At 39.9% G+C, this 18,462-nt stretch overlaps 1 protein-coding gene across 1 annotated transcript in view; it reads left to right on the plus strand.

Annotated features, from left to right (window-relative positions):
- The first annotated feature begins 653 nt into the window (after positions 1–653).
- LOC114361898 (uncharacterized) overlaps positions 654–18,462 on the plus strand; it is a 39,415-nt gene continuing 21,606 nt past the window's right edge. Inside the window, exons 1-2 of the mRNA XM_028317114.1 lie at positions 654–893; positions 1,234–1,405. Of these exons, the coding sequence (XP_028172915.1) occupies positions 654–893; positions 1,234–1,405 (412 nt within the window). The remainder of the gene's footprint in view (positions 894–1,233; positions 1,406–18,462) is intronic.

Below are 18,462 nucleotides of genomic sequence, written 5' to 3' on the forward strand. Positions count from 1 at the left end.
ACCGCTATTTTGGTGCAACCCACCCTAAGTAGGTAGAGGCACATTACTGTTACAAAATAGCTCTTGTTACCTTACCTATAATATTTAGCCCATGTTTGTTGTCTGTAAAAAGGGGAATAAAAGCATTTTAATGAATTTTTCTAGTCCCACTCAACTTTAGTGTTAGTTAGCTCAGAATAATAATGTATTAATTTCAAAATCATTTTTAAACATCTACTGTAAGCAGGTGTAATAGTGTGGAAAACCAATAATGGTGCCGTTATGCTGTTTATTTTCTCACTATTCGCGTTGACTCAAAATTGCTTAATTATAGATAATATCTAATATTAACCTCCTATTTATAACTTGTACCGGAATGAAATTTAATACGTAATTCGTTCGTTCGTTTCGTTTCGTTGGCTCACTGCAAAAACTACGGTGAACCAACTCTACATTAAGTAGATCTTAATATGATCAGTCAAATGATGTAATTTGTAATGAGAATATCAAAACATTTACATTCTAATCCAAACATTGTCTAACAGAACATTCAAACGTACGACTCTGTCTGAGAAAATTGAATGTACGAATCCAAAACATTGGTTTCAACGTAAACTTTTCACATTGTCTGCCTTTAAAATGGTGTAACATCGTTCCCACAGTCCAGATGCAAAATGGCGGTCATAGAGAATCATCAGTTGTTCCTGACCTTATTGGTCTTTTCTATATCTTTTGTTTATGGCCTAAAACCAGAGACAATCCTCCGACACAACGAAATGTGCAAGAAGTTCGCCGTCGATCCATATTTTGAGACAGAAATGGTTGTGGGCAAACCCTGGCGGATCTACTATACGTGGAACATGAAGCTGGAGAATAAGTGTCTGGATATGGTCTTCAAGAATGCTACTCCTAGGGTATTTATACATTTATTGTGATTAGTGTCGGGAGAATTCATCGTTCTTTTGTTTTATTCTGTAACCGCTGCCTTCTCTATGTATAAGCCTCGCACACCCGAAAGCTCACCTCTCTGTTACTTACAGCTGATATCTTCTCTGCTCTCCTCCCCGCTTTGGTTTGGAAATAACCAGCCAGATTCACCGGACGTCTCTCGTTTCCTCTCTTCTCCGCTTTGGTTGAAACCGGGACTATTTTTGAGTGCCATCTTAATACTATGGAAGCACATACTCATTTGTAACCGACAATTAACCTTATAAGTTCAAATACAGAAGACTACTAAATCTTCTTCTTTCCCAGATCATCCAGCGCATCTGGAACGACATGTACGAGTACTTGGAACAGCAACCCGCTTGGGACGCCGCGACCCTGCACGCCACCATGGGGCGTGCGCGTCATGAGATTCTGATGTTTGCGGAGCAGGGCCCTGCTGGGAGCTTCACGGCTGTGCCTAATGTTATACGGGATGGCAGTAAGTAGTACGGAATAAAGACGAAAATGGGGCGAACGACGAAAAGACGAAAACAAAGACGATTCCATAGGGCGAGCGCGACATGAGATCCTGATGTTTGCAGAACAGGGAACAGCTGGCCGCTTCACATTAAAATTTGTGCCTAATGTCATACGAGATGGCAGTAAGTAGTAAATAAATAACAAAGGATAAAATGGAGTGAACTCGTTAAACCGTTGAACGCGACTATGGACTGCACGTGTCACAAGATCCTCATGTTTGCAGAACAGGGCCTTGAGCTGGGAACTTTGTGGCTGTGCCTAATGTCATACAGGATGGGAGTAAAACGGTAAAACCGTGGTAAATTGACGATCTAACGAAGGTCTCGGGAAGCACCTGGATACGGGCAAAGCAAGACTGGTCGTTGTAGAAATCTTTGGGGAAGGTCTTTGCTTTGTTTAGCTATGGAAACTATTGATGTCCTTTAGCTTTGAAACGAGAGTACGAAATAAAGATGAAATTGAGTTCACGCCTAGAATTCGACCATGGGGTGAGCGTGCCAGGACTCTTGATACTATTTAGTTCATGCCTTAGACTCTATCACGGAGCGCAATAAATTGATTAGCGCCTTGGCAAAATTATGTTCTTCTTCCAATTTCCAATTCCAATCCTTATATGAAGTACAAAGATGTTGTAGGTAAAGCCTTTGCGTATTACCTATCTAAGTTACTGTTAAGTATGAGAGGCGAGAGGGGCACGAGTAAAACTATAGACGGCTGTCAACGCACTGGCGTTTATTCATAGTAAACCGCGGGCGCAGCCGCGCAACTAACCTAGGTACATACATGNATATTCAAAACTGCCACGCGGTCTCGTGCTAGATGGGCGTCTTAAAGGCCACCTTCTATCAACGGGAGCGCGTGGTAAGTAACTTGCTTCTGAATGTATGTAACTTCCTACTTTTTTTATATTTTTTTATATTTTTAAAACGGCAGACAGTGGTGACTGAGTTTGTTGCGGCGCTTCTTCTCAGCACTTACCAAATGTTTGTCTCGAAGCGCTGGTAGGGCAAAAAAAGAATGAGACATGTATAGGCTCCTTAGGAGCATTTGACGATTTGCAAGAACTAATTTAATTAGTCTAAACAAATAAAGATAATTTTGATTTTGATTTTGATTTTCACTAAAAGTCTGACAGAAATTATTGTGGTTAAGATTTTCTTTGAACGAATTAAAATCTTCCTTCAAGTATAAGGTTGCCCCAAATTCCTCAAATCCGGCGATTTATTCATAATACTTCATTTCGCGGGATCGCAGCGCTGGTTCAGGATTACCCTCTAATCCTGCTACAAGGTTCCCCCAATATGGCGGTATCCTGAGGGTTGAAGAAATTATACATAAGGACAACGATTATATTTTATATTGTGATCCGAAAAGAGTATTAGGTTGAACGGCAATCTTTCGGAAGAAGATTATAATTTTATTTCGATTTATCTATTTATAACAAGTACGAGTAAGTTCTTTGTGTACAATTGGTAGTAATCTTGTAGATTGTAAGCTTTGATATTTAAAACCTAGATTTTTTACCAACAAAAAGTTCTTCCGCTTTGACCGCTGGTTGCTTGGCAGGGTTATGCCCGTTTTCACCATCAATCCCTAATTTTTAAGTGACCCCTATGGTAACACATATCAGGAAATTTGTTGTCATAGGATTCTCTTACTAATTAGGGATTGATGGTGAAATCGGGCATCAATCTATCAAAGTTATCTTTTGACAAGAATATAACCAAAACATACCTCACTACGTCCTCAATTTAATATGTCCATGTTAGAACACCCTAAATAAGTCTATCGGTATCACAAAATCACCCCAAACACGAAAAATTGCAAGCCACATTTACCAATCACGGAACCGAAACCAAAACTCGAAAGAAAGAATAGTGAAAAAATACTAAAACACAGCTCGTGCTACGTTTAAAGGCAGTTTATCAAACCAGAGTAGGGATGTTATGGATATGTTTCGGTTATGGATACGGTTACGGATGTAGGAATAATATTGTACCGGTTTCGGTCACTTAAAAATTAGGGATTGATGGTGAAAACGGGCATCAAATATCAATCTATCAAATTAGTTATCTTTAGACAAGAATACAACCAAAACATACCTCACTACGTCCTCAATTTAATAAGTCCAAGTTAGAACCTTCTAAATAAGTCTGTCGGTATCACAAAATCACTCCAAACACGAAAAATTGCAAGCCACATTTACCAATCACGGAACCGAAACCAAAGCTCGAAGGAAACAATAGTGAAAAAATACTAAAACACAGCTCGTGCTACGTTTAAAGGCAGTTTATCAAACCAGAGTAGGGATGTTATGGATAATTTGTAGTTTCGGTTATGGATACGGTTACGTATATAGGAATAATATTATACCGGTTTCGGTTACGCTTACGGATATTTTTTTATTTCGGATATCCGAAAGTTTCGGTTACGGTTACGGATATCTGTGCTTTGCGATAGTTGTAAGCAATTTGCGATAGTAGTGCTAAAATGCAATTTGCGATAGTTGTCCAACACAGTTCATTCATGGCCGCACTTTACATCGAATAAAAAGTAATAAAAAAATAAAAATTGATACTAGATGGCATTATAAAGGTAAAATAATTTAAACTGCCTACATCCGAAACTTTTGAATCGGTTACGGTTACGATTACGGATATTTTTTTACTTCGGATATCCGAAAGTTTTGGTTACCGTTACGGATATCCATAACATCCCTGAACCAGAGCTTCGGACGTTTTTTGTTTAGTTCCGACGGTTCACAGCCAGATAGCGAAATGAAACTGAATTTTAACCATAACTTTGTGGTATTTCGCGTGTTTCGTGTGTTTTTAGGGGTATTTTTATTTAGTTCTTAGCGTTTGTGGGGTAAGGTAATTGGACTGCCGTGTGACATAGAAAACAAATAATATTACACACTTTCTTCTTATCATATTAATCTTTTTCTTATTAAACTAATACAAGTTGATTTTAGCGAAATTGTGAAAATATCATTATGAAAATTATTATATTTTTTATTCTTAAATCAAATCAAAAATATTTATTTAATTTTAACCAGTATTTTGGCACTAAGGAACGTCAGAAATAATACCTAAATAAAAAAAAAGGTAGCCCTTGGGACACTTCACATGTCTCCTTATGTTTTCCAGAGCTTTGAGACAAACAAACTTCGAAGCAAGTGCTAAGAAGAAATGCCGGAATAATCTCAAGTTAAATTCAAATCACTCAAAATGTAGACTTGCATAGAAAAGTTATCATCATCATCATCATTAACAGCCATAGGTCGTCCACTGCTGAACATTGGTAGCGGCCTGCATCCAGCGCCTTTATGAAGTCGTCGGTCCACCTTGTGGGTGGTACCGGAAAAAAATATATCTAAAAAGCAAAAGTTAAATGACTCACTCATCACGAAATCTCAGAAACTACAAGCGCTAGGAGTCTCAAATTTTGCATGGGGGTTCCTTTTAGAACGTAGGTGCTCACTAAGACAGGATTTTGCAAAATTCAACCCCTAAGGGAATAAAAGGGGTCTACGCGTACGAGGTCGCGGGCGGCCGCTAGTATCTAATAAAAGTATATGGTATTCCATCTAGTTTTAGTACATACTATCCTGCATCATCCCATACCTTACACACCATCACATTATTTCGACATCTGGCCAAAGTTACGGTTTCCAAGTGATACCTTGACGGTGTCTCGTAAATATACATGATGTATTCCCAACAGACCCGACCTGGGTAAGCGATCGAATAGGAATAGGCAATATGTGTTGTAATGGTTAGGAAACGTATGGAGATATTAGTTTATTGCTTGTCACGTTTAGTTTAGAACCATTTTCTTGATTAGGATGTTGACATGAATTACTTGACACAACTGTCACGGTTAACCTGTAAAGCCCAGAACAGACGGTGAAACGCAACTGCAACTGCTAGTTACTTTTGAGTTGCATCTAAGTTTCTGCCATACCGTCCGTTGAGAGACCACACATGACGCGACCAGTTTGAAACTTTCAGTTTCAGTTTCATTCTTCTGAATCATCACAAAGTTGCAGTTTCGTTGCAGTTGCGTTTCACCGTCTGTTCTGGGCCTAAAGGTAGTTGTCACCAACTCATAAAGATTTCGTAGTCCTTTGTCATGAATACGCACATTCAATTGATATCTATAAGATTACAAAGGTGTTAAAAATCGAGCTTTACAGAAAATTAAAAACTAATTAATTTTAATATTGTTTAATTAGTTCATGTTATCAACAACCCAATTTCATCAATCAACACTTGAATCAACACTCGACAGTAATATTATTTATTATTCGTATCTTAGTTATGCATTCTGTTCTGTGGTAGTCTAAAATTGAATACTGATACTCGTATTCAGGTTCCCGGTTTCTGTATTCAGATGTTTAGCTTGGGCGTGTTCACAACAACTAATGGTTATATTGCAGATTTTAGTCAACCAATTAAAAGCCTAAAATATGAATTTGAAAGCTGTAATATAAAAAAAATAATTTTGAGCTTTTCACTGTAGAAAAAACTGTTAAAATCGTAATAATTAAAATAAAAATACCAGTTCAAAATGTCGCAATAACTAAACGCAACAAAAGGTTCACAGTTCATGAAATAAACGAGTTTTAAAGCGTAAGCTTTATTAAACTGATTCAACTGAAACTGGAGTTACAGCCGAACCGACGTGGAAATGGTTGTGGTTATTTAATTTGTTATGAACTTGTTTGTTTTAATTTCAGCACAGTTTTTGTGCTGAAAATCAATACTTAATGTGTTTATTTAAAGGTGAAACAATATGGCACAGCTTTTGTCCGTAGCTTCCCCCGCGTGAAATTAGTTTCAGCCAAATGACTCCACGGCTGGACAGAAGTGACTGTTTAAGACGATGACAGTTTAATTTTCCGCCGGCACAAACTTGATCTACATTGGTTGGGTTTTTATTGGCGGTCTAGCTGTAGATCCTGGCTACACAGGAGTTGCAGCGGTGGGGGCGAGAGGTGAAAATAGTTCCGTGCTGGACAAAAGCTTCCCCCAAGGATTTCCACAACGACCGGTCCTGTGCTGCCCGCATCCAGGCACTTCACACAACCTTCACCAGATCGTCGGTCCACCTGCCTGCCCACCGGGCCTTTCGGGCCCATGGTCGTAACTTGAGAATTTTACTTGACACAGCGCTTAATACAACCTACTTTTGATGACATTGTTAACTACCACAATGCCAAATATCAATTTGAATCAGCTTTTATCCTTTTATTATAATCCAATTAACTGAAATTTCAACTAAAAATTCTGAATTGTACATGAATTGTTAGACTTGTACGAATATAAACAAAACGTTTTCTTTTTTCGGCCTTTATTCTGTTGCTTTAGTCTGTAATCAAAACCTATGGCTTATTTTTTCTGGTTAGGGTCAAAAATAGTTCTTAAATTGAATTAATTAACTTAGTTGTTACAGTCGAATGACGTCCACTGCTGGACAAAGGCCCCACTGTCACTTTGGTTTCCCTACGGATATCCTCATTTCTCAAATTCAACTTACTTTTATTTAAATCATTCTGAATCCCTTGCAAATAAATTTATTTTATTACGCTTTTTATTCTATCAAGTTTCGAATTTAACCATCCACGCACACTTGAAAAATTCAGCCTGGGAACATGTCGCAATTTACCCCGAATGGGGTCACAAAATAAAGCGCAGCGGGGAACTTTTAAAATGTTGTAACAACCATTGAAAATTGGGAATATGTCAAAAGTGTCGGACGGCGTGTTCCCTATCTGTATATGCTGGATTGTGACGTCACATCCTGTATAATAGGCGTCAATAATCTGGCGTACGAAGCCTTTTTTAATAGAGTTAGCACTCGTTTGTTTTTTAATAAAATACCAACTTCAACTAAGTAAATCACTTTTCATGAGTTGCTAAATTCAGTTGTTGCATCAGTCCTACGTTCTTGTCAGACTTTAAAGCTACCATGGATATATGACATGAATAAATATAAGAATTGACAGCTCATTGTGACCTTTAGAGCGCTTTTACATTTAGAGTAGGCGCACACCGTTGATTTTTCGTCGGCCGATAGTTTAGTCGGGCAGTTGATCAGTATGGGCATGCATGGGAGTGCGCACACTACGCCGATTCGATTTGGCTGGTTCTTCATACAAATTAAAATCGGGCACAACTATCGGCCAACTAAAAAATCAACGGTGTGCGCCTACTCTTAGGCGATTTAGCAGCGCGACAAACGCGCGACAGACGCGCTGTCAAAAATTTCATATCATATGACATCGGATATATGCCTTCACATTATAAAAACGCCGCTGTCGCGCTGCAGTCGCGCTACTAACGCCCTAATGTGAAAGCGCTTTTAAGCAAGAATAAATAGGATAAAAATTATATTTGTTAAAGTTCAAATTACCAGAAATGAAGTAAGTATCTTTTCCGCAGTCAGTTTTTTGACAGAATTACGTCTATTAGCGACCTAATACTAAAAAGTATACAGATCGTTCAGACGCATAGTTCGATTCAGTTCCGCGTGATCCTGCTTTACAGGATCCCGCAAAACTGGATTGCAGTGGCAAACCGCCACAATAGCCAGCGTCCTATTAGAGCGGAGATTGCGTCCTCCCCGGCAGAGCCCATGAATAATATTCGCTTAATTTTCGCCGCAATTTTCGCCGAAATTAGTTCGGCACGCGTCGCCGCCTGTAATTCCACAACTGAATAGAGGACAATTTGTGACGTCACATGCACACATTTCCACAACGGTGAGGTGGGAAAATCAGATGCGGTTGTTGGGTATTGCTTTTTCTTACTTTGTATTGATATTCCAGATAAATCACGGTGATTATTATAGGTGTAACATTGTAAGGCCATAGCACACTAATCAACCCGGAAAGGGATCGTAACCGTATCAACTCGAGGCGGTCAGTATTCTTTGTATGAAACTCCATATGTACGTCGTAATCGTAAACGCCTCGCCTCGCGATTGACAGCGCGCAAAAGGCGATGACAGCTCGCGAAAGGCGAGACGGTGTTGATCCCTTTCCGAGTTGGTAAGTCTGCTATGAGCTATACGTAGTGTAGGTGGACCGACGATCTAGTGAAGGTCGCGGGAACGGCCCAGATGCGGGTCAGTTCAGGGCCGGTGATTGCTAAAATCCTTGGGGGAGACCAGCTTTGAAGCAGTAGACAACAGTCTTTTGTTTTAACCGAATGAGCGAAGTCATGGATTGGGCTGGCATTAATCTGATATTGTAGATCGTTTCATCCACGAAGTCGCGCCCCACCAATTTTTGGTCGAGGGAAGCGCGGGGTTGGGGAGTTTGATCCGAGCAATCCGAGCGTCATTATTGTTATGTGCACTTGTGCAGTCATGGATAATTTAGCGTGTACCGATAACACTCAAACATTAGCAGATGAATGGTGTGGCGCGTCTTCCTGGATGAAAGGATCTATATCTAAATGCCAACTCCAAAATTTCTTAGCTCTACAACTCATTGTGTCTGGTTGAATTCCACACATAATTATTTCTGGCCACAGCAATACGCTGTAGATGACAATTAATACACGAAGTAGGTCACTGCGATCATGTTTTTGTTTGACTATCGATTATCTTCCTTTGTTTTCATCAGGTTAAATTATCAACTTTGGTAAAATTTTACTGCAAAGTTGTATTTAATGCTGGATAAAAGTGGTCTTAACAGAATGGCGAGTTAAAAAGGCATTCGATTATAAAATTACTAGTCTTAGGCTTTGCAAATTCCTAATGAATATTTTTTCGACCACAACTTTGTTATGTCACACACAATTCAAATATTTTAGTTATTAGTATTAGTATTTAAGCCCTTTTTACTGGTTTCGGGACAACATATTGCTTGGTACTGAGAAAAAGAAATTACCTATCGATTATCGACATGAAATGTACAAAAAAAAAAATACATTAATGAAAACTAAGGCCACGTATTTCAAGTAATTGATAACCAGCGTCTCTTGCATATATCGATTTCGTTGTCGTATCATCAAACAAAACCCCACAATCGAACAATACGGAACAAAGATCGCAATGCCATCCATATTTTCCTATAGAAACCCCATGAATAGTCCGTAGACACCAAAGCCTAATTGGAGAGGCGTCACTAATGACGTCATCGATTCGCAGCTTTCATCTCTTTACCTGATTCAGAGAGATCGATCGTTTGAGCCAAATCACACGATGCGTTGCGGCGCCGCACCGCAAACATTTCGTTTCATCCACGAAGACGCGCCCCACCAATTTGTGATCGAAGGAAGCGCGGGTTGCGGGGAGTTTGATCCGAGCAATCCGAGCGGCATAATTGTAGTGCGCGTGTGCACTCATGGATGATTTAGCGTGTACCGATAACACTCAAACATTAGCAGAAGAATGGTGGTGGGGCGCGCCTTCGCCACGTCGCACCGCCACTCGTGTTTCTATGTAACACGACGCAGCGACACCGCTCCGGCGTCACACTGCCGCAACGCATCGTGTGCTTTGGCTCTAATAGTTTAAAAACTTTGACAACGTATGTATGATTCATTACAGTAACGAGCGTCTAGCATATTTTTGCTAGTGCAATAGCGCCATGGTAAAAAGTAAACGTTTATTGTCAACTAGCTTTCTGCCTGCGGCTTCGTCCGCTTGGAGTTTTCTCTGTCACACTCTTCAGCTTTATAATATTAGTATAGATTCTAACGGTGTTTTTCAAGTCTGTCCATTTTGGTCCGGCTTTTCAGAGCCTATTCAATACAAACAAACAATCAAATCTTTTCTCTACATTTTAGTGTACTTTTATGTATAAATGAAACTAAAATAAACTTTATTAATGATGTGAGTTAATCGTACAGAAGATTCAGTCGTACACTAGAACAGTTCCCGTCACGTAAGTGCTGAAGTTCCGGCTTAAAACCGCGAGACTGGGGCCGTATTTATAAACGAATACACAAATCAGAAATGTTTGTTGGATTTATAAAAACAGGTTCAAAATCTACTTGTTTTTGAGGAGCACGTCACCTGAGAGCTCTTTCATAGTTTTGAAATCTTCGTACATAGAAAAGTCCCAAAAATGTTAAAACTTTGGAAAACTTCACAACATTTTATATGAAATCTCGTCAATTGCTTCGATGCCTGAAATGAAAACTCGACTGAATTATTTTGATTTTCTTTTAAATTGAAATGCAGTGAGATGCAGGCCAAGAGCTTCATAGTAGGGCTTCCAATCCCGCAATACCGAGATCTCGGTATTCCGGGATCCCGCATCATTTTTTAGTCCCGCGTGCTGCGGGATTACGGATGCGGGATCCCGCGGGATTTGCAGGACTGTAAAGAGACATGCGCACGACCATTCGCGTCACCATCTCGAGCTAACAGTCTCGAATCGATCATAAGGAGGAGGAGGGTCAATGGGGAAATATCTCACATTTACATATAATTCTTTAAAAGGAATACTACCGACTAGTGTGGAAGCCGAAAGAGCCTTTTCTGCTGCTGGCTATATTACCTCTAAAATACGCTGCAGTTTGGCAGACGACACTTTAGACATACTATGTTTTCTTCGCAAACATTTCCAATTGAATGATAACAAAACTATGAAAAAAACTAAATAATTCTTTATCATTCAGCTGAAACTGTTTTTTTCTATTGTACTTGATTGTATTTTTATATTTGATCTCAGTAATTGAAGTGTAATTTGATTGATCTCATTTAACGTTAATTAAAGTGAAATTACGTTGATTTAATTTGATTATTGTATTGTTTTATTTGCCTCGCATAATATTTTTCATAATTATATGCGGGATCCCGCCAATACCGGGATCCCGCGGGATTTGAATTCCAACTCCCGCCAATACCGGGATCAAGCATAGGGTGCGGGATTGGAAGCCCTACTTCATAGTTGTCGCTAAAAAAAGTGTGGGTTAGCTACTGCAATCACGTGTACACTGTATACCATGTTGTAGGAAAAATAATACCTACCTACGACACTCTTCAAAGGAAGGTCATTCATCAATAACATTTCTACCCTCAGAAGTCATTATGGAATCGTGATCATTTACCATTATTTAACTGGCGCAATCGTTCATTGTCTCACAAAAACGACTGTCTTATAAATACGGCTCCACTAGGAATAGAACAATAACTTAATTGTAACAAGCCAGTCGCTTCGTGCTCCAGAAAGTTTCAAGCGAGCTGTAATCTATTAGTCAGACTGCCGAGTCTGATTTCAATATAAATTCTTATATATATAAAAGAAAGTCGTGTTAGTTACTCCACTTATAACTCAAGAACGGCTGAACCGATTTAGCTGAAAATTGTCAGGGAGGTAGTTTAGAGCCAGGAGAAGGACATAGGATACTTTTTATCCCGTTCGAAATAAAAAAAAAGTCTGCTTATTTATTGCCATTAAGGCGGAACAAAGTTCGCCGGGTCAGCTAGTACTTACTATAGCAAACTGACTACGCGTTTGTGATCTAATAAATTGATCTCTCGAGCTGGGTGTACTGGAGTCGGTTCCCAGATGCGACAATAATATTAATTCACTTTATGTTATTCAATGTTTGATGCTAAATTTTTTTTTTTTTGTAAAATGGAAAAAAATATCTTAGGTGGGATTGAAAACACCTTTCACTTGCCAAGCAACTATTCTTTAGTTATTTCGAAAAAATAATTTGTGTAATAAATGTAATAATCCTTGGTAGAGCTTTTAAACATTTTTCGGAACTAAAATGTTAAGCTTTTGGTTCGACTGTCAAATTATTGCGACTCATTTATTATTTAAATCTGATTAACCAGAATTTTAAAACAACCCAATTTTAATTTAAGCCAGTTAACTGACGTTTGATCTCAACAAGAAGTAGAGTTCAAGTTTTTGAAAAACAAGTGCTAAGAGAAATCTTGCGAATTTTCATCAAATCAAAGATCCGCAAAGCTCAAGCACTTTTATGGAACATGAGCTTTACAACACACACTCAAGACTGATTGCTTGGCGTAGAATTAGAAACTTAAAGCTTTAATTAAGAATTCTTTAGGGAAAATCATTCCAAGAACATATTACATCAGCATGGAAACGTGATAAATACTGCCGCACCATCGAGCTTGGTGGTTCTCAAACTTCTTCAGAATTATACCCCCTCAAGTGCTGTTCGCAAAGTAAAATAAAAAGCTGTATAACTACGAACATTAAAGTTATCGGTTTGAAAGTATAAAGCCGGATTTATATTTGTCTGTCGTGTAGTATCGTGACCCATCAGAACCAAATTGATTTCATTTAGTATGCGACACGTTAGAGTCCATCACGACACGACACAACACTCTAGTGTAAACGGTACCATACTAAATGTAAAATCGTTCTGATGCGTCACGACACAATACGACAGACAAGCACTTTAAGGCAACATTAAAACTATTTAGCAAATATTATGCCTTTCTCACTAAGATGTTTTTTTTTATGCATAACAAGGCAGGTATTTGACCACAATCGCACCTGATGTTAAGTGGGATGCAGTCTAGGATGGTACATATCTGCCCTGTAAGTGCCTATTCACTCTCGCCTTGAAAAGGCCCGGATTATAGTTTTCGGGAAAGACAGCAGCAGGCAGCGAATTCCAGTCCCTAGCTGTTCGCATTATAAAAGAGTCATCGAAACGCTTAGTGCAAGCTGGTGGAATGTCAACAATATAGGGATGGTACGCTAACCTGCGTCTGGTTCCTCGATCATGGAAGGGGGCTGGTGGAATTAATTCGTGTAATTCTTTCGCATAGTAGGTACTAGCAGCCAGCGTGCATAAACAAGCCCTTAAATTAAAAAGGAGGTAACCCTTTTTCTAACAGTCAAAGAATTCTAGGCTCCAATTCGTAGGAAAAATGTTTGTACAGTGAACCGTAAATAAAAAGGGTCGTTAAGAAAATCTTCAATATCTTCAAAAGTTGGTCAATCTAGGTTGTTATCAGATAAGAAAAATAAATGGGTGCAAATTAAATAATGTTGAGAACCTCTGCCCCAACTAGTCGAGTCGTGTAACATAGCCGTATTAATTAGCCGCCGTGTCGTCCTCGGATGCGAACAAATTAGCGGGGCTCCGTTACAAGGATAGGGTTTGTAAATGCGTATTTCGAAAAAAGGATCAGAAACTCTTTCTAATGATAAAAGAAGGAAGGCTCTATGGATTCTATTTCGTTCATCAAAGAGTATAGTGCACAAAAAGCGACTAAATATCCAACGCCTGTATTCACAAACGTTGCTCGCTTAAGTGAAAGAGAAAATCAAATGCACAGAGTTGAATAGAGCTCTGTGATTGGTTCGCTTCGTGTGTCACTCTGTGCGTCCACGTATACTGAGAGACCTCATAGTAATGTGTGTGAATACGGGCGTAAGGGACCTTCGTTATTTTGTAATAGCTGAAAGTTTTGTCCGCGCATGCTCCCAATATAAGTAAGAAAGGATCATCATGCAGCTTGGACTATCGTGGCTTTGGCAGCTACCCTAAAATGATTGTCTGCCAAGGTTGAAATGGTCAAAACTGTCTGACTGATGAGGAAACAACATCTTAGTATTGCCCAATCATAATAAAGCTTTTACAACCCGTTCGCGCTAAGTTTGCCGGTTCATGGAATACGCGTCCCCTCCCCCAACCGCGATTAAACGAAATTAGTTAGTGATTAAACGTGTCTTTATGTGTCTTATTTTACCCAAATACACAATATTTATCAATAAAAATTGTTTTATAACGCTACACTTCGAGTGACGTCATATCGCCAGCTGCAAACTTATCGCCAACGGATAGTATGGCGTAAAGTGGGTATACCTATTGAATATTACTCCTGCTTTTTACATTTCCTTACTAATCCTTACACACTAAACATAATGTTAAGTATGAGAGGCGAGAGGGGCACGAGTAAAACTATAGACGGCTGTCAACGCACTGGGGCGTTTATTCATAGTAAACCGCGGGCGCAGCCGCGCAACTAACCTAGGTATACATACATGTATGCATATATAACATTTTTCCCCCAACAAGTATGATAACATTAAAAGAAACGCTTATAGTCTACAACAGGGCGAGCGCGTTTTGACCTCTCTTCGATTCTGGGTAACGCTTCCTCGACTTCTGCAACATCATAAAAATCATCGTCATCCGATTCCGGTGGTCGTCGGACGCCTCTGTTCATGGTCACAAACGAGCCACTCTGCACTTCTGTATCGACTGGCGAGGATGGCGGAGAAACCGATTCTGGTGGCCGTCGGACGCCTCTATCCATGTTTACATAGGAGCCGCTTGGTGGGGACAACGATGCAGTCGCTATTTCATCCCTTTCCCTTTCCTCCCCTCCGTAGCTGGATATTTCGTCAGCTTCTAGAGAACCTGGTTGAGGCTCAGGTAGTGATGTTGCAATAATGTCGGCCAGATTATTATGGTCATAGGTACTATCGAGGACTCGGACGCCTTGACACCTTAAGGGCCTAAATTGTTTGCACACACACGCTCGATTAAGCTACGCCCCCATTCATTCATCTTTCGGGTCTAAGCAGCGTCGGCGCACCACTGTAGATGTTTGCCCTAGCAAACCAAGCTCTATGTAAAGCGTTTAGGATTGAGTATTGCTTAGCTTACCCGCATCCGTGGCGCTAGTTTGGCAACGTCGCATTTTAGCAAATTTGAAACCCAATAAAGAATCGCTACAAAATATTATATGGGGCTTCGTGTAAAAATTGAACTAGCGATTGCCCGCTCGGGTCACAAAATTGCTATCGCACATTCCGAGGTAACTGTGCAATTTCCTGAGAAAAAAGTAGCTCTTTCTATAATTATTGTTGATATTAAGATTGTAAATCTCATGATATTAGTTTAGCTAGTTAAGGCGAGAAATGCAAAATCATACAGTCACTTTCGAATTTTACTTGTTTAATAGGTATTTAATTTATTTGGAACTTATAATTTATAAANCCTTTTCCCTAAAGCTTTAACAATAACTCCCTTCATCCAAGTAAACTTTTTATTATTTGAAAATTTCATGTACCACACATATTGTCCTATGGTAAATGTTCTATTTTTACCGCCATGTAGTTTAGTTTGCAAACACTGTTTGGAGACAACATGATCAACGAGTGTGGCAGAGGAGGGCGACTCCGGCGGCGGACGCGGGTTCAAGAGGTCGAGCCGCGACCTCAGTTTACGGCCGAACACTAGTTGAGCCGGGGTCGTTCCTGTTGTTGAATGGACGGAATTACGATAGTCAAAAATATACTTTAACAATTTTAATCTACTCTCCCTTAAATTGTGACTATCTTGCAAGCTACTTTTTATTCCACGTTTGACAATTTTTACGTACGATTCTGCTTGACCGTTACTGGCTGGATGGTAGGGCGGTGATGTCATATGGGAAATTCCATTTAATTCACAGAATTTTTTAAATTCTTGAGCACAAAACGATGTCCCGTTATCGGTTACCAGGGTGTGAGGTAGCCCAAAACGAGACATAAATTCATATAATTTGTCTATTACATTAGTCGTCGTGCAGGCATTCATCTCGTATATCTCTAGCCATTTAGTGTAAGCGTCTATAATGACAAGGTACGTTCGGCCGTTAATCGGACCTAAAAAGTCGAGATGAATGCGATGGAACGGGTGCGAGGGGTAGGGCCACGGCGACACGGGTGCTCGCGGCGGCGACGCACGCAGCTGTGCGCACACGCCGCACTCGCCTATCATTTGTTCTAATGCACTGTCAATTCCTGGAAACCAAAAGCGGGCTCGAGCCTCGGCTTTTGTCTTCACTATACCTAAATGTGATTTATGGAGTTCTGACAAGATTACTCCGCGCAATGATTCAGGAATAACTATTTTATGTCCACGCATTAGACACCCGTTTTCATAAGACAGTTCCTGTTGACATAACTTATACGGTTTTAATTCAATATCAGAAACTGATTTCGGCCAACCATTAAGTACATATTTAATTATTTTTATTAAGTTACGGTCCTTATTAGTTGCATCGCGTAACTCATTTATAGTTATCGGGAGCGAGCCTTGCACGACGAAGCATACGTAAGCAGCGCGGTCGCATAAGTCCGCCTCTGCGCGAAGTGTGCGGGCTGCCGCGTCTCCCGCCAACTCGTTTTCTATTACGTTTGGCAAACTAGCGCGCGATAAATAGTCAGCGGTATTGTCTGCACTCTTAATATATTCAATTTTATAATTGTATCCACTTAAAAATAGAGCGTATCGTTGAAGACGATTTGCAGAGACTTCTGGTATACCTTTATGTGGGCCAAAAATTGAAAGTAAAGGTTTGTGATCAGTGCGCAGAACAAACGGTACCGACCGCCCGTATAAATATTGATGAAATCTCCTGACTCCAAATATAATGGCCGTAGCCTCTTTCTGGATTTGTGAATATCGGCGTTCGGCATTATTGAGTGTACGAGATGCAAAAGAAATAGGTTTTTCTATGCCACTTTCACATTTTTGTGATAAAATTGCACCCAAACCGTTAGGGGACGCATCCACTGTGAGAATAATTGTAGCATGGGGATTAAAATGTGTTAAAACTTGGTCTGACGCTAGCAATTTTTTTATTTTATTGAATGCCTCGTCCTCACTAAGAGACCAACACCATTTTTTGCCTTTTTTTAGCAGTTCATATAAGGGGCTTAAAATACTGGATGCACCGGGAATAAAACATCTGTAATAATTTACTAGTCCCAAAAACGATTGCAGTTGACTAACGTTTTTTGGAGTCGTTGCATTAATTATGGCTTTCACTTTATCCGCTGATTTTTTCAATCCCTCTTTGTTTATCACATATCCCAAATAACTAATTTCGTTTTGAAAAAAATCGCATTTTTCACGTTGCAACGTTAACCCTGCATTTTGTAATCTCAATAGCACCTGGTTTAGCCTATCCAGGTGTTCAGAACGGTCATGTCCAGTCACGAGGACGTCGTCAAGCAGTACGAGCACGCCGTTTATGCCTGCAAGTAAGTTTTCCATGGCCCGCTGGAATATTGACGGCGCGCTGGCTAACCCGAACACCAAGCGAGTATACGCAAACAAACCGCGGTGCGTATTTATGCATGTTAGCCTTTGGGAGTCCATAGAAAGACAAAATTGGTTGTAAGCCATGGAAAGATCCAATTTTGTAAATTGATTCCCCCCATGAAGCTTAGAAAATAACTCGTTTACTGTCGGCAGCGGGTACTGATCGATGTTCAATTGTTTGTTAATAGTTACAGAATAATCAGCACAAATACGCACCGAGCCATCGCGCTTTAATACCGGCACGATCGGTGACGCATACTCTGAATGATCAACCGGCCGAAGCACGCCCAATTCGACTAAACGTGCTAATTCATTTTCTACCTTATCTCTTAATGCAAAAGCCACAGGGCGCGCTTTGCAAAATATGGGTTTGGAACCTTCTTTTAGTGTTAAATTTACTTCATATAGGTTAAATCTACCTAATTTACCAGAAAATAATTCGGGATACCGTAATTGAAATGATTTAATAGTGGTACTATCTTGATCACAAAAGTGTACTGGAGTAAGTTGTAAATTGAACTGAGCTATAAAATCACGCCCCAGTAGCGGCGGCCCACCGCCTCGCACCACGTACACATCTATGTCGCGCGTACGGTCGTGCCACCGCAGAGACATTCGCGCGCAGCCTTCACATGCCAGCACCTCACCCGTATAGCTTATAAGTTTTTTATTTGTTTTTGACAATGGTACATTCGCAAAATGTAACCGAAAGGTTCTTTCCGATATGACAGTCACCGCCGAGCCGCTATCAATTTCAAATTGTAACTGTTTCCCGTTAACGCATACCGACTCAACTAACGGCTCACCTTTGACGGAACGAATATTAAATAACTCACCGTCGTCGTCGTCGCCCTCGTTTACCTCACTCGTGGTCGTAGCAACGAAGTTCACTTTTTTGCACATACGCGCTAAATGACCTTTATTATTGCACTTTCGACACGAATAATTAGCGAAACGGCACGCT

This window comes from Ostrinia furnacalis, unplaced genomic scaffold (genome assembly GCF_004193835.3).
Source record: "Ostrinia furnacalis isolate ACB-3 unplaced genomic scaffold, ASM419383v2 OfSCF6054, whole genome shotgun sequence".
NCBI classification, from domain to species: domain Eukaryota; kingdom Metazoa; phylum Arthropoda; class Insecta; order Lepidoptera; family Crambidae; genus Ostrinia; species Ostrinia furnacalis.